Raw genomic sequence first — 18,703 nt, forward strand, 5'->3', positions numbered from 1 at the left:
AGGGGTCATCTGTGGTTTCTGTAGAGAAGGTGCATTTCGTTTCTTGGCCCTGACACATGGTCTGGAGGGAGGTGTTTTGCACAGATTAGTTTTTCTTCTTACGGTCATTTACTGCTCCCCTTTTGGCTACTCCCTCTTGATACCAGGAGCAGAAAGGTGCAGATAAGCGTCCTGACAAAGGCAAGGCAAATGCAGGTGAGTTGTGGTGCTTTGCTATTTCTTATTTTTCTTTCTCAGCAGGACTGTCGCGGATTGTTCTGGTCCGACATAACAGAGCGGTTGCGTTTCCCGCGCACCGGGTGGGGTCAGTCTCGGTATCCTCCTTGAAATTCGATGACAAATAATATATTTTATTACGTGCAACTTACGCGATTTCTAAAAAATGGATATGTCTTAAATTGGCACGCATTACAATTTTCTAATATAAACAACTGCCCTCATATGAGTAATTAAATAGTTAATTAAATATATTTGTTAATTAGTCACCTCAGTGTCATTTTAGCTGTGGAAAAGTATTTCCACCTCGACATAGAGTTCACATGCGAAAACGAAAGGAGCCTGGCTGTCATAGAATTTTTATTGAAAATCTTTACTGCCTGTAAAGAAACACCCTGTATATGTCCATACAGTGTGCCATTTTCAGCTGCAGCATGTGGTAAAACCTAGTGCGGTGTGAATAAACAAACCTGGATCCTGGTTGCTGTAATTAGTTACATGAAAAAGTAGTGTGTTGTAAGTTGCTTTTGCATTGTGCCATTCTAGGCTGATTTGGCGCGTCACTTTTGTTGTGCCTATAACGAGTAACTTGCGACTTCAAATCAACATCACACAGCCCGTAACTGTGTTGGGTTCTTGTTTGTATCATGGTGTGAGCAGGCAGCAGTGGACAGCAGGCCAAGAGGGAGCAGTCACCGCCGGCCTCGACTAACCAGGGCTTCATATTCCACTGCGAGCTGTGCCAAGTGATCGCATACCACGAAGACCAGATTCAGGAGGTAAGAAAAGGAGGTGGCAACGCACTTTGAGTTCTAGTTTGCGTTTATTTACCACATACAGTTCCACATTAAGTGGTTGGGGTGGTGAAAGAAAGCTCCATTAAAATAGCTTGATGGATTTCCTGCATGAAAGATTTATGCAGGAAAAATGGTTCAGCGCAAAATGTGTTCTGAAGATTTTTGTGTTGTTCCATTCTCTTGCATACATATCCGACTCGGTATTTATGGCAAACATATTCTTGAACATGTTTTAATGTGGTTTTAAACTGAGTGCAAGCACTTGTCTAAATTTGCGGTACCTCACAGTATCACCATCAGTACAATACGTTTAGTGGCTGCTCATGCGCTCTGCGATTTTTCACCCGTTCCCAGCGTATTTGCTGTCAACTGTCGCACACAGACAAGTATGAAGTGCACATGCAGTGCATTTATATTTGCGCATGACCGGGACATTTGTCTCTCTCCTCCCTCACGCCATTGTTGGGCTGCTCTCTAGGTGGTTCTGGCAGATGACACATTTTAAGTGGCGATGCAAGGATTTTGTTTGTGGAAGGGGTGTGCTCTTGACCGTGACGTTATGACTGGGTAGGTGGGTGTGTTGTGTAGGCTTGTGCGAATATTCGAGCACTTCGAATATTCGAACGAATATTACAGTATTCGAATTCGCTTCTATTCGAATTTAAATTCTGGGAAATTTCGAAGTATTCGAAATGAACGAATAGACATATATAAACCGCATGTAACTTCCTGTAAAGGTGGTTTCACTGCAGTAGAGGTGTGCTATGCCGTGAATACACCTTTCCAGGAGAAATTCGCACTGCCGCGAAGCCCCACTTCAAGGTTAAATGAACATACAGTAAAACCTCGTTAATTCAAAGTCACGGGGACTGTGAAAAATCTAATTAAGCAGGTTTTCAAATTAACCAAACATACAAAAAGTGGGATGGAAGGAACTTTGAATATCTGAAAGTAATCAGAGGTGGTCGTTTGCTGTGCCTGCTAGTTTGTGGCTCTAAGGGTTATGTTTTCCAACAATACCCAGTCCAAATTTGCCGCTAAACTGGGGAAACGGCGGGCCTCGCTGCTGCCAGTGCAAGAAAAAGGGGGGGGGGAGATGCGCACCTGTGGAAAAGAAAATATGCTTCACTGCAACACAGTGGTGACACGCAGGCAGCATGCCACCGCCCTCGCAGCGTCAGCGCGTCATGATGCGATCATTCGCCCATTCTTTCTGGTAAAATAAAGAATTTAATAATGACCAGTGTGACAGAATTCGCGATGTTTTCTGGGTGGAATAGATGATCACTGAAGTTTTCTGAGTTTTTGAAGTAGGCGGTGCAGGCAAGTACTCCGTCGGCAGTGCAAGTGCGCAAGTTGCCAGAACAACCACCAATCGGGGGTTCACATGCATCGTGAATTTCGACAGACTGCCCTTAATCAATTTCTCTATTTTCCCAGAAAGAATGGGTAAATTATGACGCTCTGACGTTGAGAGAAGCATGCGTCATGCTGCCCGCGTGTCACCACTGTGTTGCAGTGAAGCACGTCTTCTTTTCCTTAGGCGCACATTTCAGCTGACCACGAGACCGCCTTTTGTTTTTTTTTTCTTGCGCTGGCAGCAGCAGCGAGGCTGGGATGCTTCAATTGTCACTCATTAGTATCACCACATTGCATTGCCTCCGGCTCTTAACGGCCATCGTTTCTGCGGATTTGCGGCTAAATTGGGATCGGTAATTGGCACATGGCACCCAAAGTTTTCGAATTAACCGGGCTGGTACTGACCGCCACTTCAAATTATCCACTCAAATTTACATTGCAAAATATGGGGCTGCAGAAATCCTTCTAATTATGCGGGATTTCGAAATAACAGAGTTCGAATTAATGAGGTTTTACTGTATTTACCCGCACATTGATTCATCATTTTTTTAGTTTAAAAGCTTGTTATACCGGCTTATATGCTCTAAGTGTAGTAAATTTTAAAACATAACATATTTTACAGGTTATCACTTGCATTCTACCGAAAGTCAAATCCTGCTACTACTCAAAGTTGCTTCCACTTCCCTTTGAACCAAAAAGAATGACATATGCATATGTCTTGTTTAAGGGGGGACGTGGGGATCGTTTGTAACTTTTTAGTTTCTTGTTCTAGGTTGATGAAATTTGGCATACACACTAGAAATCACATTAAAGAGATAAATGTAAATTTTTGTTAAGATATCTTTGCTAGTTTTCATTTTATAAAAAATCTCAAGTTTCTCGTTCGTGGAAAGCCTGGCACAATGATGAAACATGCTAAGGTGTTGGAATAACTTTGTATGTGTGCTTACATATTGCTTGCACTCGAACACAGTGCCAGATTTTTTTTTTACTGCCCTAAAACTTTTCTGCTGGGCATTACTTGCATATGAATGTGCTTCAGCAAGTTGTGTCATTCGGTAATTGTGAAATTAAAAATAAATGGAAGTCTAAACTAAAATTTTAAGACTGTCATGAAGTATGGCACAGTCTATGAATGAGAATAAAACAAACGGAATGAAAATCGGTACAGCCATAGTCGTGCAATGCTTTCCACGAGCGGGGTGGTTGACAAAAAAAACACATCTGAGAAAATGGCTTTTGAAGTTTTGGAAACGCTGCACCTTTATTAAAAAGCCCCAGGGCTATAGTATTTGGCATCATTGCCAAGACACATCTTCTTGGATCTCTGTCCCTTGGTCGGTTCACTTTTTCGTGTTCTTTTGAGACGCAGGCGGTCTTTTTCTTCAGCCCTCTGGGGGGCAATGGCACCAGGACGTACACCCAGTGCGGCACAGCTTTCTGAGTACATCCGTACGCATCCTGAATTGTACTTTAATATTGCCTCATTTACCGCTGTCTCGACAGCAAAAATGAGGCATGTTGGTCCTTAGATAGAAGTGACCAAATCACAGAATGCAAGCTTTCAGCTGCATTCTGTGTTTTGCCCCCTTTACACCGCTCAAGCAGCTGTGTATCTGCAAGGCGTTCATACACAGGCAACAGGGCTTGGGCAACTCTGCCTGAAATCTTGTACTTGTGGGGTGGTTGTGCACCTCCTTTTGCCTCTGCGACTCTGTGCGTACACCAGCTCGTAGGGCCAGGGGGGCATAGCTCATGGTGGGGACTCTCATCGGTGGACGTGACATGATAGTATGTCGCCATCACGGCCTTGTGCATTGCAGCAACATCGTTGCTGTTGCGGAGGGCTTGTCCATAGTAGTTCATGAGCCTCTTGATGAGGTCTTGTGTAAGGCCTCCTTTTCCGCCTAGTGGCTCCCCTTTTCTTGCTTTGGTGACAAGAGAGCGGAGCGCAGTCCCCATCCTCTTCTTCACATGGTTTATACAATCTTCCTTAGTTATTTGGATAAAACCATATGGTTGCTCCTCACTCAACACCTGAAAAACTCTGCTGTCTCCATCACAAACCACACTGCAGTATCTTAGACCATTCTTGGTCAATGACCGGCCAAAAAGCTGCAGTGCGGCCTCCACCTCCATGCGACCAGATCCAACATCTGTGTTTTTTTGGCACTGATGGTGCTGCCTCCACTGGGGATACGCAGGGTCATTCTCTGCCGGTCCCAGACGGCACCCGAGGCAGAAATTCGAGAGGACAACTCTGTCGAGCACAAGCCCCGTATGGAATTCTGTTATGCACCCTACTCCAATATGCGACTGATGACCACGCGTCATCCAGGTGCCGTCGAAGACAACAGTAACATTTTTAGAAAAACCAGTGTCCATCTCTCTGTATACTCTTTTCACAGCAACAACCGCATCTGCAAATACCTTGTCTGAAGCCACCTCAGCTGCAGGCTTGAACAACTGTTTCAAATGGCCTTGGTAGGTCTTGTGATGCAAGCCTCGGTGAGAAACGTTCATGGTGGCCCACAAGTCATTTAGAGCAGTTTGTCCCTTGCCAATGGTTTTTATTGCTTGCATTGAGCGAATGTTCACGTCAAACACTCTGGAGTCGTCCTTCCTTTGAGAGGACCAGTGGGAGGATATGCTTCCGCAAGCACTGCATGAAAGCACCATTTTCACAGCAAGACCCAGCCTCGTTTCATAATTCACGCCCACAGAATTTTTTCGGCATTTCGGGCACAGTGTGTCAGCGAGCATTGCGTTGATGGTAGCAGCTTGCATTAGAATAAATTCATCCTCGGGTGTCCCAGAAGTGCCATCTTCACATTGCTGGCCCACGAGAGACAGCTTCCGCCGAGTAGCGGACACCGCGCGGAGAGATTCGCTAACGCGTGAAGCTTGCGCCTCCACGGTTCCCGCTGGCACATAACGAGTCTCCAAGCGCGCCTGAATGGTGCGATGCTCAGTTGACGACGTTGCGTAACTTGTAGATGCAATGGCACACGATGAATCGTCGAAGCTCATCGACGTTCGGGGATCGCTCGTAGGGCGCACTTCCGAAGGCTTTGCCGGCGACGGCGACCTTTGATCCGAGCGGCAGTCGGCGATTTCATCTCGGCACTCGGCTGGCGGCGTTGAGCAATTTGTCGAAGCATTCGCACACGGTGAATCGTCGTTCACGTTGAAGCTTGTCGACGGTCGAGGATCGCTCGTAGATAACGGGCGCACTTCCGCAGACTTTGACGGCGCCCTTTCGTCCGAACGGCAGACGGCGATTTTATCTCGGCTGCGCGAGCGAGCGCCTTCGCGTCGAACGTCCGGGGTCGCGGTACACGCGGAAGCATTGGATGCGTCCTCCCTTGAACGTGTTGCGTGATTATCACCACACAACAGTGTTATCGATGTTGTCACAATGGATTCACCGCTGGGTTCTTGGGGGTAGTGTGGTGCGCGGCAGCTTGGCGTGTTTTCCACATGCTCCGTTGATGCCAGTGCAGTCGTCGGAGATTCCGCTAACCGCCGTCTCTTTTTCGCCGTAGGAGGCTTCCGCTTTCGTTTTCCAAACGCGTGAGTCGTTGCGAACTTCTTCTTGAACGAGCGAGATTCCATAACTGCGTGAGCGAACAAGTGCTAAAAGCGTGCGCGAAACGTGGTTTGTGATGCAGACGACTGCGGCGGCTACTCTTCTCTTGTTGTGACAGCGGCCAATGGGGAGCCTTCTTGCAGCGCGCCAGCCAATCGGAGGCCCGCTTTCACAAAATGGTGCTTCGAGTGCCCGTATGACCATGTGCTCCTTTTTTGCTTTTTGTGGGTTTTCTCCTCGCCGGTGACGTTTGAAACGCGTGAAAGCGGGAAGGCGAAGCATCGACGGTCCGAAGCCTACCAAGATGGCGGCGATCGGTGGCGCGAAAGACGAACAATTGCTTCGCGAACATCGGTGTTTTTTCGCGATTTTGAGCCGCTTTTTTCGCCGAACGCGCTGACAAACTTATTTTTTTCGAGCATTTAGAGTAGGTTTTCAGCGAAATAGTTTTGGTACAGCATAGAATAGGCATTGCAGATGCCGAATTGCGTAATTTCCGAAAATCGATTTTTTTCGAGGTTTTCGCGATCCGATCCCCGCGTCCCCCCTTAAACTTTAAAATATTGCGCTAGTTAGCTGGGTCATGACAAATATGCTCATTTTTCTTTATAATATGTGATATAAACTATTCGAATTCGCTTCGACCAAATCGCTATTCGCTTCGAATTCGCTTCGGACCTAAAATTCGCACAAGCCTAGTGTTGTGTGTTTTATGCTGGATGTCATGTCGTACACAAATTTCAGGAAAGGCACATGCCTGAATGTGCCGTCACCGGGCTGACATTGCAGTAGCTATATACAGTAGAATCTCGGTGATGCGAACTCGACTGATACGAAATTCAGGCTGATACGAATTCGCGAAATTCCCCGACCAAATTCCATTGTGTCTAATGGGCCAAAATTCAGATGATCCGAACACTTTTCCGCGTCGCGAAGGGCGATACGAACTTAGGTACCAAAACTGTCGAGCGACTTCCGAGAGCAGCATGCTCCAGGTGCATCGGAAGTACGCGTGTAGCCAGCGCACGCACAGAACTGTGGTTATCATTAGCCACAACCACTGTGGATGCAACTACAGTTGCTATCGATGTGATCATGTACGGCGACAACAAAACTCCTAATATACATGTGTATCCAACGTTCACAGAGTCACGGCTAGGCTGCTTGCTGCAACCGCGGCGGACAAAACCAGGGAAGACACAATCATAGATAGCAACGACGTAATTCTGGAGGCATGTGCGTGCTCTGCACACACGGATTTAAAATGGAACTACCATTCGCCACAACTGCAGCGCACGAAACCGCGGTCGCTATCGACACGATCATGTATGGCGATGACGAAACTCTGAAAGTGCACATGCATCCAGCACCCACTGAATCAAAGCGATGCTGCTTGCTGCAAGAGTCCACTGCGGACAACACTGCAGCAGACGCGATCATAGGCAGCAACAACGTACAGTCAAACCCACGTATAACGATCCCACATATAACAATCTGTCGGTTATTATGACCATATTCGGGGGCACTTAAGATTTTTCTATGCTAACCATCGAAGCTGCGTCCACATATAGCGAACATTTTTCAAAGCCTATTTTTACAACGAACACTTCAGACACTGTCTCGGTAAAAATATGGCGCGTACGAAGCGAAAAAAAAAGTTAAAACAGGCCTTCTAGAGCATGAGAGGGGCGCGCGCTCATGCGTGCCCCGCTCCAGTTTACTCGCGACTAAGGTATCCCCGATCGGCAAGCACCGCATGCAGATTTTGGATGCTGCGAGCGAAGTCGCTCCCTTTCCAGCCGTTTCTTCAGTGGCAGAAGGGCAACGAGGGAAAAAAAACGGGAGGCAGCATGAAGCCTTGCAGTTAGCTTTTGTACGGTAACCTTTCCTGACGCTGTTCTCAGCAGCTACGACCGCCTACCTTGGAACGTAAGAAGGCATAAATGCAAGAAGTGATAACCGCGATAACTTTCCTCGCATAAAGGTTCACTGCGTCCCTAAACTCGTCGACACCACAATGTGCCGCAAAAGGTCGTCCGTCTTTTCGGTAACAGCAGAGACCGGTCGATCGGTGATAACGATTTCCGCGCGATTGCGGCGATGCCTTCGCGGATAAGCGCCAGAAAAGAGCAAAGGCGAGGTGGCGGCCATCGATGAACGTGCAGTTATGACTTATAGCCGACAACCTTACATCACAGTCATCTGTAGATATCTGCTTGGCTGCACGTGTGGCGTACGCCGTACACTGTGCGGATCACCGGCGGTACGAGCGCGCCGTGCTGCCGTTAGCAAGTTCGCCGCATCATGCGAGACCGCTTTAAAGTGCGCATCGCTTTGTAGAAACGAAAGTGGCTCGCTGTTCTTGAGCGGCGCGGGCACTGAGAAACACCGATGCACTGACAGCAAGCGTATACTGCGTGTTTTACAGTAGAACCCCGCTGTTACATTCCTCACTGCTGCGTTTTCCCGGCTGTTACGTCGTTTTCCGCCGGTCCCGGCATAGCTCCCATAGGATACAATGTATTGGGAACCCCGCTGTTACGTCGTAACTGTCGGACCGTTCCCGTATGATACGTCGCGAAGTGCGCCCGGAGCCGACCGAGTGACTACCAAAGAGAGCGGCCATGGCGCATTTTCACGCAGCTTGGCCTCGTTTGACCGTAATATTAGCCGCATGAGAGGCGCAAGCAACAGAATCTTTCAATTGATGCAAACAAAAGCATGGCCTTCGAGATTCAAATGGCAAAGATGGCGTCTATGACGTAACTGCTCGCGAAAGCAAGGCCTTCGAGATTGGCATTTACTATTGACAAAAGCATAGCCTCTGAGATTTGCATTGCACAAACATGGCGTGTATGACGTAATTGCTTGCGAAAGCAAGGCCTTCGAGATTGGCATTCACTTCTGCCATCGCGTTGGCGTAGACTCATCATCATCGTTATTTGTCGGAGAACGGGAGGAGTTCGAGCTGGTTGGAGCTCGCATGGTCGTGCGTGCGGTTCGCGGTTGGACTCGCCGCGCCGGTCGTGATTGCGTGTGCTTAGTTCTTTCATGCCTACAGCTGTTGGTGTTAAAAAAATCACATACGTTGATTACATTCCTGTGGATAAGGCCGTCCTAAGCTCCGCATTTCTATCCATCGACTAGATCGCGGCTGAGCGCGCCAATTTTCGTGCTGCTCGTAAGAATTGAAATAAAATTCTGTACCACTAAATATTTTGTCGTTTTTCCTGTTTTTCGGCTCTTACGTTTCCCTTCTATTACGTTTATTTCCTACGGTCCCTTCAAAAACGTATCAGCGGGGTTCTACTGTATTAGGTGACAACTCAAGTGCACCGTGCATCGTCGTGCAGGGCCGCGAGAGCATCGCGGAGACGTAGAGTGCACGTTGCTTGCAAAATGCTTGTCTTCGCCGCATTGAACGAACAGGCTACTTGCTGCACCCGTGCACGGTCCGGAGTGAAGAAGGCACAAAGAACTTACAAATGCGCGCATACGGCATACAGCAAGTGGCCCAGCAGTGACTCCATGAGCTGAGTAGGCGACGCGCTGGACGCAACTAGCCAGGGATGATCAGCTCCACATGGGGTACCGCGCTTCGGTGAAACAGTGTCAGTTCATTGCAAAGGCGATTAATTCACTCGTGAGCACGCAGCGAGCGTCGCTTCACAACGCGAAACGCGAAAAGGCTTAGCTTGTCACCGGAGGGGTTGTCAGCACTTTATTAAATCAAAGCAAAAAAAAACGGCTTGGCCGCTAAGTGCACGTTTTTAAGGGCGAGTGCATATACAACGAACTACTGATATAATGACCACATTTCGCTACACTTTTGAGTTCGTTAGAAACGGGTTAGACTGTAGTTCTGAACGTACATGCGCGGCCAGCACACAGATTGAAAACGGAACTATCATTTACCGCAGCCGCTGCGCATGAACTGCGGTCACTATCGACGCGATCATCGATGGCCGACTACACAGCTGCGAAGATACACGGCTAACGCAGTGGTAGATTAAAAGTAGTAGTCTTAAAAAGGCACGAGGCGTTTCGGTGTTCCTGTCGTGTGCTCATGGCTATGGTAGAGTGGACTTTGGCGCTTCGTTTTTAGTAGGGCTCAACAAAGCTCTGACGCACGCGTTCATGGCAGCCACCTGCGCCGCCTCTTATTGGTCCGTTCGCGTGTGTCCCAGAAAGAGATACACAAGTTCTGGCAATAAATGTTTTTTGCGTATATCATGGTTTGAAAATGGATTTTGCAAGCTTTTTGGTGATATGAAATTTCGGGTGATACGAATATTTTCACTTCCCCTTGAGATTCGTATCACCGCCATTCTACTGTAGTGCCTTTCTTACAGCAAATGGGGTCCTGGTTCAAAAAGAGCTCTCCTAATGTTGTTGATGTTCGAGCACACATGACCCACTGCTCCACTGCAGTGGGGTGCTAGTTGCTTAAGATTTTAGACTGGTGTTCTGAAGTGCCACCAGAATATGTCTTAATTAACAATGCCAGCGTTATATCAGGGTGTTTGCGATTAAATTTCATGATTGTCAGACAGAAACCTACAAAAGATTCAGTTGTCCTTTAAGTGTGCGGTGCCAGTGGAGGTGCTCCAGAGTTGTCCAAACATCATACCTGCCAAGTCTCCCGGATTACCCGGGAGACTCCCGGATTTCGAACGTTTCTCCCGGTTGTACGGGTCACAGGAAAATCTCCCAAAAATCCAGTTTGCCCCGCGCGTCTAGTGCTTTGGTCAGGCCACGTGAGCAAAGTTGTCTGGCCACGTAGTAGAAAGGATTCCTCTTCTTTTTTTTTTTAACGATGGTAGAAAGGTTCAACTCGGTTTCATTGCGCATGAAGTAGCTGTGCACTTTGCGCCGCAGTGCTGCCAATGCAAACGTGGCGCTGCAGCCGCGTCTTGCCGGTGATGCGCTTCTCAGTTTGGCCCGAGGAATTCAATTTCTTGCACTTCGGGAAGGCAAGTGGGGCCCGCAGAGCTTCAGTCTTCATACGCTTAACTATTAGCTCGCTCACTCCGGTGACCTCGGCGACAGTCCGGTGCACTGCATTTGCAGACAAGTCACGCTGACGGCGCCTGACTCCAGCGTAGACGTTGCAGATACTCACTTGGTCTGTTTTGATAGTCACTTTCTGTCACATTTAGTGTACAGCTTCTTCGGAGAACGAGGCGGCGTGTTTGCGGCCGCACACGGTTCAGTCGGCATCGCGGATGCGATGTTTACTGAGAGAGCAGGCGTGAGGAAAACGTGGTGCTGTTATCTCGCCTTCAAAACTTTGTGTCACTACTTCTTTAAGTGGAGAGCTCAGCACTTAAAAGAGTAGCCGTTACCGATGTCTGTCGAGATAGCGCGTTCACCAGCGCTCGACCGTACCCATCTCAACGGCATCCCTTACGGTCCCAATTGCCCGACGAAATAATTGGTAAGCAAGCGACGACAGGCCTCGCACGCGAAGCGATGTTATCGCAAGTGCCCTTCGCGCGACGGTGACGGCCTGGTCGTTTCATCTCTGCCTCAACCGCGTTCGTCCCTAGCGCTAGTGCACTTTCACTCGCACGTGAAACAGACGATGCGTAAGCGATGTTATCGGTTTGGACTCTGTTTAGATCAGCGACGACCGCAAAATGCCGCTGACAATGTCCATATAATTGCTATCGCGGTACCCCCCGTTGAGTAGATCTCCCGGATTCCGTTTCTCCAAACTTGGCAGGTATGAAACATAATTACAGGCTGTCCAGATTATCAGTTGGCAGCTATACACTATCCAATGCATGTGTACCAAAATGACTCAAACTAGGCTTACCATATTCACTTGTGGCTCAAGGGTTGGTTATGGTTACTTGCATGTGAAAGGGAAAATCGGACCCGTTTATAGCACATTACCAAGGAAATCCTGATGAATTTCTCGGAAAGCCAAGCTTCCCTGGTTGACGAGAAGTTCGTCCTGGTCTGGTGTTCAAACACGGTACCAACGCCAATCTGGTATGTCGTATTCCACCACTTGAGCTAACTATTAGGCCAGCAATGATCCGGTACGTCATATTCCACCACTTGAGCTAACCATTAGGCCAGCAATTGGTGGCGTGAAGGAGAATTACCGTAAAAACCCGCGTATAATACGAGGTTTTTTCGTACTATGTGCGGATCCGAACGAAAACCTGCTTGAAAAACCAAGTTATGCTTGAAGTTTCGGTTTCGTAATGGTCGCGTGGCTACGGCTTCGTTTTGTGTATAGTAAGTGGCTATGGCTTGGCTTCGTTACTTTCGCGCCCTCGCGTGGCAAAGGTGAGTACAGGCGCCATTGTGTGATTGCGTTCTTTCTTTATCGCCGAGTATTCTGTAGCGTGTACCTGGACAGCGGACTTGTGCACGTGTGAACCTCACTTCGTGAAGGTGCGACATGCCAGGGCCTCGAAAACAGTACTTGGCTGCATTCAAGAGAAATGTCATCACAGCTGCCGAGAAAATCGGCAACAGTGCGGCCGGGAGACAGTTTGGAGTCACCGAGGGAAGTGTCCGCGGATGGCGGCGACAAAAAGAAGCACTTTTCGCATGCAGCGGAAAGCGAAAAAGTTTTCGCGGTCCGAAGAATGGGGCATTCCCAGAAATCGAACTCGCCCTGACAGAGTTCGTTCGAGAGCAGCGTGCGGCGCACTTACCAGTCAGCATGGAACTGATGCAGGGGAAAGCGAGGGAGCTGGCAAGAGAAAAGGGAATGTCAAGCTCGGACTTCAAAGCCAGCAAGCACTGGATATACCGCTACATGTGCCGAGCCGGATTTTCCCTGCGCCGGCAAACCTCGATTTCTCAGAAGCTCCCTGAAGCCTTTGAAGAGCTTCTTGTGTCTTTTCAGTGCCATGTTATTTCGTTGCGCCGCTCGCGAAACTTCCAGCTGGGGCAAATCGGCAATGCCGATCAGACGCCAGTTTACCTAGACATGCCATCGTCTCTTACCGTTCACGAGAAGGGCTCGAAGCAAGTCTGTGTTCGTACCACCGGCAACGAGAAGACGCGAGTCACAGTGATGTTATCGTGCACAGCGGACGGCCGCAACCTCCCACTCTATGTCGTCTTCAAGTGCAAGACCATGCCGAAAGATGAGGAGCTGCCGAAGAATGTCATCGTGAGATGTCAGGATAAAGGCTGGATGAACGAGGACCTTGTCCTAGACTGGATAAAGTCTGTGTGGTGCAAACGGCCCGGCACCCTGCTTTCTTTTCCATCTATCCTGGTGCTGGACGCGTTTCGCTGCCATTTGGCCGATTCGGTAAAGAGGCTCTTGCGCGACTGCGGCACGGAACTTGTCGTGATCCCGGGTGGAATGACATCGCAACTGCAATCTCTCGATGTTTGCGTGAACAAGCCTTTCAAGGATGCGGTTAGGCGTTGCTACGCGGAGTGGATGCGCTCAGGTGAGCCTGCAGTGACGCCGACCGGGCGGCTGAAGCGGGCATCGCCAGCCCCTCTATGCAAATGGATCGTTGACGCTTGGGCAAGCATCCCAGAGGACCTTGTGCGTCGTTCGTTCAAGAAGTGCGGCATCTCTAATGCCCTCGATGGCACTGAAGACGAGTACCTGTGGGACGATTTGTCGGATAAGGAAATGTCCGAAGGAAGCGCAGTTGAAGACGACAGCGATTGAAGTGGCGCATCCATGTTCAATAAATGTTTTCTCCTATCTCATATTATACGTGGGTAATATTTTTATTTTTTTTTTCATTTCACACCCCTAAAATCTCACCTCGTATTATATTCGGGTTCGTATTATACGCGGGTATTTACGGTAATGGACAGTGAATGTGGCAGATCAGTTCCATGGAATTCCACAAGGGGGAGGGGTGTCTCCAAGTTCAAGTAAATTTAAAATGCATTCACTTGTTGTTTAGGTAGCCTTGTTCTTGTTTTGTGCCTTGTGCATGGCATAGGGCCTCAGTCACTCCAGAAAGAAAAAGATATATCAGTTTCTGACACGCATGCACCTGCTTTCTGTAACAGCACTACAATGGCAAGAAGCACCGAGCCAAGATGGCCGAGGAGCTGGAGAAGTTGTCAAAGCAGAAGCCAGATGGCTCGAAAAAGGTGAGTCCTCTCAACGACATTGATTCAATTAAGTGTTTACTGCAAAAGCCATAGAGTTTCTCACAATAATACTGGGAAAAAAATTCTGGTGCCACCGTCTATGCCAGTTTCCTATGGGGCGCTGTGCCATCATGAGAATGTTATGTGTGTCTGCGAGGCTTGTGGTGGCTGGCTTTGAGTGAGACTTGGCATAAAATGTGGATACAACTGCACAAATAAAGCATGTCACTGCAAAAGGAAGACAGGCATCAAACTTTCGCAGAATGAGCATTGAACTTGTAGTCTGTCTTCCAACATTAGCAACCAGTCACTATTTTTTACCTTTAATAAAATTGTAGCAGAAGTTCTCAAAGTTACATGAAACTTGTTTCTGTGTAATGCTAAAAACAAATACCGTATTTACTCGCATAATGATTGCACTCACGTAACAATCGCAACCCAGAATTCTGTCTTTGAAATTACTTTTTTTTTCCCTCCCCATAACGATCACACGGCAGTGGCAGTTATTGACAATGACGCCACGTGTTCATTCGGCGATGCGGCCACTGCACAAAACAGTGTGGTGGCACCTTGGTTTGTGCCATTTTGCCATGAATGCGGTTTACAAATTACACAGTGGCCATCAATTATCAACGACCTTGTGCTTTTCGTGATTAGGATCTTAAATGGGATTGCACAACGCAGTATACTTTTTTTTTTCCGGTCCAGCGCGATCAGCGGCTAGTCTGAGCCTCACGATAAGCGTGTTTCCTCTGTCACTGCATCTGATGAGGTAAGGGTTGTGCTTGGCCTTCTGTACGACGCTGTACCAGCTACGCGATTCCCATTTTGAACTTCTGAAAGTGAGCGTCGCTGCGCCGCTGGTGACGTCATATAGTTAGCCAACAAAGAAACAGCAGATGAGCTGTCTTTCTCAGTCTAATACACTCAAACCAGGGCTGAGCAGTATCGCGATACAAGAGTATCGCGATAGTATTTCAGAGATACTTTTCAGTATCTGTATTTCTGTATCGAGATAAATTTGAAAAATGTATTTGTATCTCAGTAGTGAAATACATTTACGATGTATCGCCTGTATCGCGATACTATGCAGGACACGGGTATCTCGTTACATTGTTTTTTTGTGTCGGAAATGAGTTGAGGCCTGTTTCCAATGGGGGAATGGCGGGTTTTTTTTTTTTCCAAGACAAGCAAAGGCGCGCCGCCGGTCGCCGACAGATAGGGCGGCGATGGTTTCCCCTCAAGCACAGAATGGTCCATGTGGTAAAGCGCGCGACGCCGCAGACGGCAGAATCGCGGGGGCAGTGTTGTCGGCCTCTGCCGACAAAAGTCGCTGTCTCTCCAGGCCAGTGCAGCACGCCTAATTTTTTTTTGGGTGGCCAGCCATCACTTCGCGACCCCCCGCGCGGATACCGCCTTGGAACAGGCTTTGCAATGCTTCACGTGCGTTCAGTTCTCAAAGCGGCGGCACTTCCAAAAGCAGTTCCCGTAGTCGCGGCGGAAGTGACTAGAAGATAGCTATCTTTGACGCGCTTTCAGCTGCCTCTCCAACGTCAGGGTGCGTTCCTAATTGATTACCTGCGTGAAACGGTCTTTGTGGTAGCAGGCTCCCCGACCGCCGGAGCCGACTTCGCCTGTTGCGGCTTTCTGAAATGGGTGGTGGTAGCGTCGGTGGTGACAGCTTCATTGATGCCGACAGGGTCAGACGGCCTAATACAGTCGAACCTCGATATATCGAACGGCACGGCGATCGCGAAATAGTTCGATATATCCAGAATTCGATATAAAAAATCACGTAAAAAATGCGTCAAGAACTTGTGGAAAACAACCAACGAACCAATCGTGGTGCAGTAAATACTCACTTGAAGATTCAAACAAAGTATTTATTGTGTTGGCTTAAAATACTGAAAAAGAGTAGCCTGCTTTTTGTTGGCAATGGCGTGTTTGACGACTGCGTCCTCAACATAGTCCAGGCGATCCACAAGTGAAAGGCCGGTGCCTTCAATCGCGCTGCAGTGGCGGCGCGCAAGGGCCAAAGCGGCTACGACCTCAGCTGATGTCGGGAGCGGGGCACCATCAGCGCTTGCGGGATCCACCTCGGCAGCGTCTTCATTCGGCTGCTCAGCGGTAGCTTCGGCGACGATCTCTACATCCGTTAGCTCCGCCGTTGTACCAGTGCTGTCGTCACCTCCAACGAAGTCTTCGATGCACATGCTTTGCGGCTCCGCACCAACAAAGCTCTCCAGCTTGCTCCACGTTTCGGCGAGCTCGCTTTCTTCATCTGCGCATGCCAACCCAGCTTCCTTGGATTCTTCCACTGATGCTTCGTCAGTGCGTCCACCGAAGCCCGCATGCCGAAAGCAGTTGGCTATCGTCGACTGCTTCACGTTTTCCCACGACGCCTTGAGCATTTGGATGGCGCCCAAAAGATCGATCTTCAGATCTTGGCCCATCCGGAGTCTTACAAGCAAAATGTCGATCAGCCGACGCTTGTAGATAGACTTAAATGTGCGGATAATGCCCTGGTCCAACGGTTGGAGCTTCGAAGTGGTGTTGGGCGGCAGAAATACCACTTCGATGTTGCTCAGCTGGGCATCGGTGTGGTGTGCCGTGCAGTTATCGACGATAAGGCATACCTTCCGTCCCTGACGCACCAGGTCCGAATCCCACGCCTTCAGCCTGGATTGCTTCCAGTTTTGCTGCAAAAGTCAGGGTCGTCCGTTTCTTCGCGTCTGCAGCCATCGCTACACACACCACAACACGCGGCAGGCCTAACACACGAGCGCAACAACGACCGATGCGACGGATGCCTGGCGATGAGGAGCTGGTGCAACAAGTGCAGTGCGTCATTGCTGCAAGGCTGCGGCGTGCGTATGCCGCTACGTTCATGTGGCGTACTCGGCGCCATCGATGTGTGCAGCAGTCGTAAACGCCCACCGCGCTACCGCTATTTTCGAGAGTTGCGGGAAAGCTCGCCGCCTGTCAACGGAGCGCGGCGGGAAAGCTCGCCGCCTGTCAACGGAGCGCGGGCGGTTTGGGGTGGCCGAGTTCGATATATCCATTATACGTCAAACTTCGTTCGAAATAAAAAATTAAAAATGCATGCGATTTCCCACGTGATATAGGAACCGTTCGATATAGGCAATAATTCGATATGTCCGTGTTCGATATATCGAGGTTTGACTGTATTCCGAAGATGGGGACAGACTTCGGATTCTGAACAGTCAGAACAACCCAAGTGAGGGCGGAAGCGTTTCGGTATCTAGATGGCCCGAGAAGAGATATCGCCACGCTGCAGGGCAATCTGGCTATGAAGGCGATATTTATTCACTATAACACGAATTTGTGCTCGCCTTCAGTGGTAGGCAGACTTTTTTTTTTTTGTGAGTCTTGTGCCGTCCAGCGAGCTGAGGAAGCCGCCAAGGGCCAGCAACCCTTGGCCGAAGCCTAGGCGGGATCCAGGCCCATCCCACCAATTCGCAGGGCAATCAATAAAGTTAATTCATCATCATCATCATCTTGTGCTCAGGCTGAACCGATGCTGTTAGAAGACAGCCTATTTGAGAAGCCTACACAGCAACCTTCTCAGCAAAGCAGATCTTCAAAATAAATGTGTGCTTTTTCTCAATTCACTGGTGTTCATTAGTGATTCGAGTGATTTGCTTAAACTGTGCTATTTCTAGCATATAGCCTAGTTTGTTCGCCAAGTATGTCGATTTCGGTGTCCAATCCTTGTTACTGTTGCTGTGAAATAGTGTATTTTTATTGCAATTGATACTTGTAATTATGTCATTATTACTAATTATGTACTTTGTCCACCCCCCTCCCCTGCAATGTCTTAATGGCGCTGAGGGTACTGTAATAAATAAATGAACTGAACGTTTCGATGCCCTGTAACTTTAATTACAACATTATGCTGCACTAATAAGTGTCTTTGCGTAGTATGAGCATCCTTCAAATAAAAAAAGTATGCCAGTATCTGTATCGCTGTAACTGTATTCCGGAATACTTTTTTTGTCTTACTGCAAAAGTATCTCCGAAATATCCCGTTACGTTAAAGGCAAATGTATCTCAGTATCTGTATTTTAGGCTTCCAGTTCATGTATTTCGATATCTGTATTCCGGAATACTTTTCTGAGTGTCTCTGCCCAGCCCTGACTCAAACCTCATTATAACAAAGTCACATCTGCCACGAAAATAACTTCGTTATATCCAAAAATTCGTTATGAATGTTTATTTGTAACACTTTAGCTATGCCAAGACTGTTCTTCATTTACTTCGTTATAACCGATAATTCATTATATCCGTGTTCATTATATCGAGGTTTGAGTGTAGTCGATCACTTTGCATCAGTAGCCACATATTGAGGTATGCATATACATCACGAAATCTGTTCGACCTGCCTTTGTGTGTGTGTGTGTGTGGGTGTGTGTGCGTGTGTGTGTGTGTGTGTGTTGCCTACCCCACTTTACGAGGCAGCCATGATATGCAAGGAGGATGGGATCAGGAAAGTGAATCTGAGCTTTCGAACCATGCCAAGATGGCAGCGCGAAAGATGAGACGCCACCATGAATTTCAGTTCTTGCGCGATTTTGAGCTGTCTTCAAGTCATCTTCAACGACTAAATTACTTTTTCGGGTGCTGTGCT

The 18,703-nt window shown here is 48.3% G+C and overlaps 1 protein-coding gene across 1 annotated transcript in view; it reads left to right on the plus strand.

Annotated features, from left to right (window-relative positions):
- The window catches only part of LOC119395706 (uncharacterized), a 57,276-nt gene that overhangs the window by 11,946 nt on the left and 26,627 nt on the right, over positions 1-18,703 (plus strand). The window contains exons 5-7 of the mRNA XM_037662716.2: positions 147-195; positions 877-995; positions 13,972-14,055. Of these exons, the coding sequence (XP_037518644.1) occupies positions 147-195; positions 877-995; positions 13,972-14,055 (252 nt within the window). The remainder of the gene's footprint in view (positions 1-146; positions 196-876; positions 996-13,971; positions 14,056-18,703) is intronic.

This window comes from Rhipicephalus sanguineus, chromosome 6, assembly GCF_013339695.2.
Source record: "Rhipicephalus sanguineus isolate Rsan-2018 chromosome 6, BIME_Rsan_1.4, whole genome shotgun sequence".
NCBI lineage: Eukaryota > Metazoa > Arthropoda > Arachnida > Ixodida > Ixodidae > Rhipicephalus > Rhipicephalus sanguineus.